Here is a 7,233-nt window from a genome sequence, read left to right on the forward strand (position 1 = left end):
AGCACAGTGTGTCAGTGATGAATTTGCCAATCCTGATGTTCTGTGGCAAATGCCAAGCATTCTGCACGGTGTTGGGCTGTGAGCACAACCTTCATCTGTGGATGTCGGGCCCTCAGACCATCCTCATGGAGTCGGTTTCTAACCATTTGTGCAAACACAATCACATTTGTGGCCTGCTGGAGGTCATTTTGCAGGGCTCTAGCAGTGCTCCTCCTGTTCCTCCTTGCACAAAGGCGGAGGTAGCGGTCCTGCTGTTGGGTTGTTGCCCTCCTACCGCCCCCTCCATGTCTCCTGGTGTAATGGCCTGTCTCCTAGTAGCACTTCCAGCCTCTGGACACTACGCTGACAGACACAGCAAACCTTTTTGCCACAGCTGGCATTGATGTGCCATCCTGGATGAGCTGCACTACCTGAGCCACTTGTGTGAGTTGTTGAGTCCGTCTCATGCTACCACGAGTGTGAAAGCACAACCAACATCAGCCAGAAAGCATTGGTACTGAGATGTGGTCTGTGGTCCCCACCTGCAGAACCACTCCTTTATTGAGGTTGTCATAATAATTGCCAATAATTTCCATCTGTTGTCTATTCCATTTGCACAACAGCGTGTGAAATTGAATGTCAATTAGTGTTGCTTCCGAAGTGGACAATTTAATTTCACAGAAGTTTGATTTACTTGGAGTTATATTTTGTTGTTTAAGTGTTCCTTTTATTTTTTTGAGCAGTGTTTAAGAGCAAAAACTGACCTCTTTTAACTTTGTTTCAGGGTCTGTTTAAATAACATTATATCATAAGTGATAATAGACCTAGTACTTGGGATTTATTTAAAAATTAAGTATATATATTTCATTCAGTGATAGAAATTTATTCTAAAACATGTGAATAAGAAACAAACAATAAGAAGCTTGTTTACATAAACAATAATACACCTAATACCCCCCAAGAGGGTAAATATATTTTGAGAATAAACTATATTAAATATTGCACAAAATGAAGACATTGTTCATTTTTGGCATGATCAGCGTGACAGATATTCTGAAGGCCATTACCTCATTCTCTTATTGTTTGTCTTTTCTTTCCTCAAGGCAGTTGTTGTACCTGAAACTTTGCTGAAAGGAGAATAACCTGCCGGAGGTACTTGGAAAGTGTGGTGTGCCCTGGTGTTATTGGAGTGATCTTATCCATCCCATGATAGATTATGGTTTTTTTACCATTCCAAAGAGTATTTATATGATCATGGTGCAGAGTCATCAGGATGAGCAGAAGAGAATCCGAGAAGCCACCAATCATCCACAATGAAGAATCTTGTTGGCTTGCTTTGCATGATCTCTGCTCTTGTCACAGGTAAGAATTGTACAGTCACTACACAACATACACACATAGTGCACTGTGGAGTGTCACCATCTCTGCTGCGTTGTTCCTACATAACTTTTGTTAGGTGTGTGCCTAAATAAAAATCAATTTTCAAGTATTACATAATTGTGGAGAATAAGGCAAATATTAAGCCATTTTCCACATAGAAAATATTTTTTGTTAAAAAGTAGACCCTTTATAAATATGATCTAAAAATTAGAGTTCATCATGCTTTTATCAAATTGCAACTTTACATTTTTCTTTTTTTGTTTACTTGTTTCTTCTTTTTTTTCTTACATTTAGCCACTCTATTTTCTTGCTCCAATTTTCCACATTTTTTCACTTTTTTCTTTTGCTTTCACATGTCTTCTCCTCCTTTTCCTTCTCTTCTTCCCCTTGCTCTCACATTCTAATCTTTTTTATTATCATTTTCCTTCATAATCTTCTTTTACATCCTGTCCTGAAGCCTTCATCTTCTTTCTTTTTCTTTCTTTCTCTTTCTTTCTTTCTGTTCTCCCCGTGTTTGCGTGGGTTTCCTCCGGGTGCTCCGGTTTCCTCCCACATTCCAAAGACATACTGATAATGAATTTAGATTGTGAGCCCCATTGGGGACAGCGATAATGTGTGCAAACTGTAAAGCGCTGCGGAATATGTTAAATAAACAAATAAAGATAAAGATTTTCCCTATTGTTTGCCTTTTCTTCTTCTACCTGCTGTTATTCATAGTTTCCTTGTCAACTATATTATTGTTCCCATTTTCCTTCCCTTTCTCTTAATATTTTACATTAATTTGTATTTCCTTCTTCTTGTTTTCTTCTTGTTTTCATTGTCGTCTCTTTTCTCTCCTCCTATGTCACTATTCATATTTTATATGCCCTCCTCTTTATTTCCTTTACATCCTTCTCCTTTTTTCACATATTTTCTACATTTTTTCCCACCATCCTGCTTCTCATTTAACTTTCATTTCCTCTTTCTTATTTATCATTATTTTTCCTCCACATTTATTTTTTCTTTCCCAATTTCTTGTCCTCCAACACTACTCTCAGCTCTAATAAACATATCCTTTTTTGTCCATGCTTCTTTTTTCATCGTGATCATCATCTTTTCTATCACCTCTTTTCCCTTTTTTATCTTCATTTTCTTCTTTACTTTTCCAGTCCCTCCCTCCTACTTTTTCCTCTTTCCCCCATTTGCCCTTCTTTTTTCTTTTTGCTCTTCTCCCTGTCCCTTATTATTTTTATTTTTCCCTTTCTCCTTTTTCCCTTTCTCCTTTTTTCCCTTTCTCCTTGGTCTTTCTTTGTCTTCCTTAGTCTCCTCCTCTTCTCCCTTAAATTATTATTATTATTATTTATTGTTATAGCGCCATTGATTCCATGGCGCTTTACATGTAAGGAGATGTATACATAATAAAAACAAGTACAATAATGTTAAACAATACAAGTCATAACTGGTACAGGAGGAGAGAGGACCCTGCCCGCGAAGGCTCACAATCTACAAGTGATGGGTGAGAATACAGTAGGCGAGGGTAGAGCTGGTCATGCAGCAGTTTGGTCGATCGGTGGTTACTTGGTTACTTTAAATCCACTTTATTCTCCTGTCTCTTCTTATTGTACTTCTCCTGTGTTATATATTTTGAAATTCCTAATGAGAAAACTATAATTGCATCAATGGAATCATTAAGAACATGATATAACATTAATTTTTAGTGGAAAGCTTGGTGTGTAAGTCTTGTCTAAACCGAATTGGAGATTCGTGTAGCATAGAAGAATCTGTGGATTGTGGGGACGTTTCTAGATGTTGCACAGTTTCTGGATTTACACGGTTCAGTAAGTAGCTTCCTTGAAGACAACATCTTGAATATTAACAAATCTAATTAGTTAATTTGGAAATTCCTGAAATATTAATCTTGCCCTGAAAGTTCATTGTCGGCAACCCCATGCAAGACTAAATTTCTATTAACTTTTATTCAACCTACTTGCCCATACAAGTACTTTATCTGTATAATTGTATGGCTTCCCTTTCACTAAGTCTCCATGAAGTTATACCATCCAAAGTAGTATAAGTAAGTTAGTCAACTTCAGTCATCACCAGTGATCATCCCAAAGTACTGGAGACTTTGTGCACTATTTTCAATGAGTAATGCTTAAAAAATAAGCCTACCATGTTTAGTTGTTTCATCATGACTTGAATACTTTCTCTAATAAGAACCTCCATGTGTTTCAGATTCTACTACAACCCCATTTATTCACAAAGGCTGTCAACATAATTTACCCAGTGGGCAATTTCTCCGCATTGCAAGTGAAGAATTTGTTTGCCAGTCTTATGTAAACTGTTGTGAAGAAAACAATTGTAACCCAGATTATTACAGTAAGTAAAGAAGGCAAAAATCATTCAATAATCAGCATTTAATTAGAGGCAGGAAAATGGAGAAATTATAAACTCATTATTGGTGATTACTAGGTATGAGCAAAACTGATGAAATTTGATTTGCCAGATTTGCTCGAATTTGAACAGGAATTAAATTGTTACTATAAAATGAATTATTACTATGTGTTGAGCATTATAAATACATGGGTTGAAAAATAATTGTGTGAAACAATAATCTAGCCTCTTCTCTTCACCTGTCCCAATATCTCAATTTCCCTCTAGGTCTTCTTCTGCCTTGCCACCCTTCTTCAGTTCTGGTCTTTTATTTTGTCTTCAGTCTTCTTCATTCTTTAATGCCTCTGCTGTTCATTAGACCAAGCTAGTTACATTGTGATGTCGAGGAGCAAAGAAAATCATTATGTTACGTAAGACTTAGTCAGCATCAGAGGTGCCAAAAATTGAAGAAGACTGAAGACAAAAAGAAGACCAGATTTGCAAGGAGGGAGTGAGCCAAGCAACATCATGGTTGAGTCCAGTGAATTAAATTGTTAAATATTCAGGATGTACTCAGACCATTTTCTTTGTGTGAAATTCAAAACCACTTGATTTGTCTCCAATCGATTCCCACATTTCTAGTGATGAACATCATCAACAAAACCTTTAACTTTCAGATATTTGGATATCTATTAGGATTTTAAGTTTCAACGTTTCTTCTTGACCTTGTTTTACAGTACCTGTTGATAACGAGAAAGAAAACGGATATGTCTGTCCCATCTGCTACAAAGATCACAATACTAAAGGCTGCATTGCTTACACACAAGAAAAATGTATAGGAAATGCCACCTTGTGTGCAGAGTACATAGGGACATTTTTCAAACCAGGTAATGAATGAAGGTTAATCACGCTCAACTGCTTGATGTGAGAACCATACATCAGATCATGGCAAATCAAAAATTTGACCATAAACTCCACAATCATACTCTGATGGTCAGTCCTAAAGGCAGTCCATCAAAGGTATGCTCTGAAAAATCCTTTATATCTCTATGATAGCAGATATATTATTTTTATTCTATTGTTGCCTTCTCTTCAGTTAAACAAAGCCAAGTAATTCATTAATCATACATTTCCAAATCTTGGATGGGTTTCTACACTAAAAAAATTGCTGTGGCTCCAAGCTTTTCCTCAAATAAGTTCTCATTTAGTTCTCACTGTACTGTGGAAAGCCCATCATATAAAAGTAGCAAAACTCCTCAACCTGCTTCCTTGGATTGCATATGTAGGTGATAAATACAGACAGAGCATGCATTAATTATTTTTCTGTTCTAATGAAAGTAATCAAATCTTACACTAAAAACCTCATCATTTAAGAAGAAATTTATTGAATGCCTTAAAGAAAAATATAATACTTGACTAAAAATGCCATAAATGGCTTGTGCCAATTTTACAATTCTTTCACATTTTTGAGTCTAATCTTTAACACGTCAAACTTCTGCTCAGAGGCTCACTTAGTGTTAGAAAACTAATTGAGGTTTACTTACCCTACTTGCATCCAATGCTCTGTCTCCACCACTGCAGCAGTCTCTGCTGTTTGACTGTAGAGGTGACAATGTGACAGCACTGCAGCCAATCACTGAGCTCATCTGCCTCTACATCACTAGTACTTCTGAACATTATGATTGGCTGCATCACTGACTACATAGCTGCACAGCTTCAGACAAAAGCCAAAGACAAGGGCAGCAGTGGAGATGCAGCTCAGTTTGCTTGTGTTACACACCTAACTGTGCATACAGGTAAACGTTTAGTGAAAAGGGTTAATCCAATAATATGTTTTGTGTTATATTTATTCAGAGAAAGAATGATTAATATTGGTTTATTTTAAGGATCAAATATCTAGTAAATATAGGAAACACTTAGTACTAGTAGCATGCACAATTTGGGAAAATGTTTTCAGGTTGCTTTGTTTTTACATTTTTCTTGTAATAATTACTAAATGAGGCCATATTGTGACAATAGTCTCGTTCCAGAAAATTGACCACTAGTCAAAAAGGCAGAAAAATATCACATTAATGGCCTTCTTTAAGAAGTATTCCATTTGTGAACATTAGTACTGATAAATGGGATTGGTGATTAATGCTAGGTCAAATGGGGTCCTAATATTGGTACCCCCATGATCAGCAGAAAGGGTGTGACATCACTCTGTAATTTTATAAACTCTATAAAAGATAGAATGCTGTAGATAAGCCCTGAAAGGCAGTGGCCGCATCTTATAGCGGCTAAAAAAGAGGTGAGAGGTTCCCTTTAAAATGGGAAATCAAATTAGCCAGGTGTTCATAAAAGTTGTCTTAATGCAAAGGTCCCGGTCAACTCTTGAATATCCCAAAAATATTTCTTAACCTTCTTGTGACTAAATAAAATGACATATAATGAACTGATGATTACATTTCTTCCACAGATGGATCTGCTCCCGGAACGTCCTTCAAGTCTTGTGCCAATCCTTTTGGATTCAAAAATCTGGATGCGTGCTTCGGCATAGAAGAGATTGAACGAGTTCATTTTCAAACAATTAAACCAACTGAATCACCAGACAATTAATCCATTACCTTGATATCATTGATAAAATAAATCTATTATTCTCTTATTCTGATATCTGTATTAGTCTCTTGAAAGGGAACAAATTGATTGTTCTTAATTATTTTTAAAAGGAAGAAGTTGATAATAAATAACATTAACATTAGCGATCTTCTGAAATCAAGTAAATAAAACTTTTACGAGCATGATCATGACCTTGTGTTTTATTCCGTGCATTTTTAAAAAAAATTCTAACACTTTTAAGTAAACAATTTCAAAGGAAGGAACGTTTGGGAATGAAATGTATGAAAGAAGGAGAACCAATAGCATGCAAGAGGTAATTTTGATCTTTTTGTGAATATTTATAACAAAATTACATATTCTATTTAATATGAATATTAAAATAGCATATAATTCACAGTATTGATACTATAGCTTACTCATAAACCTTAACTCTACAAGCGATAAAGATTATGCAAAAAGAAGAGATTAAAGTCGCAAAGTAATTTAGCTATACTGGGTTATTATCAATCCAAAGTTTCCAACTTTTATAGAACTAAGAGCAGTAGCGTAGCTACCAGGGGGGCAGAGGGTGCAGTCGCTCTGGGCTCCATGCTCTGAGGGGGCCCACGAGGAGCTACTCTACAGTAACTGTATCAGCGTGCACAGCATGCAGATACAGTTACACTGTGGCAGAGCAGGGAGAACCGATCTCCCTGCTCTGCCACCCAGTTGCTATGGGGCCCCTGGGCAGGCGGGGGTGGGCCCAATGTCAGCAGTGGGCTCCTCGCCCATCATCGCAGTTTCAACTGTATCGGCTGGATGCCGATGCATTGATGAGAGAAGGAGCGTTACGCTCCCTTTCTCATCACCTCCCTCTCATCATCTGATGTCACCGACGCCGACACTGACAGGAGTTGCGATGACATCACTACCCGGCGCCCGCTG

At 37.0% G+C, this 7,233-nt stretch overlaps 1 protein-coding gene across 1 annotated transcript; it reads left to right on the top strand.

The window, feature by feature from the left end:
* The first annotated feature begins 1,124 nt into the window (after positions 1 to 1,124).
* On the top strand, positions 1,125 to 6,494 carry LOC141085281 (uncharacterized). Its single transcript, XM_073570558.1, has 5 exons — positions 1,125 to 1,341; positions 3,057 to 3,176; positions 3,574 to 3,717; positions 4,449 to 4,598; positions 6,170 to 6,494. Exons 1-5 carry the CDS (start codon positions 1,293 to 1,295, stop codon positions 6,307 to 6,309), a joined length of 603 nt encoding a protein of 200 aa, XP_073426659.1. The 5' UTR covers positions 1,125 to 1,292; the 3' UTR covers positions 6,310 to 6,494.
* Positions 6,495 to 7,233: the final 739 nt, after the last annotated feature.

The sequence above is a fragment of the Dendrobates tinctorius genome, unplaced genomic scaffold (genome assembly GCF_039654945.1).
Source record: "Dendrobates tinctorius isolate UK_male_01 unplaced genomic scaffold, ASM3965494v1 ptg000028l, whole genome shotgun sequence".
NCBI classification, from domain to species: Eukaryota; Metazoa; Chordata; class Amphibia; order Anura; family Dendrobatidae; genus Dendrobates; species Dendrobates tinctorius.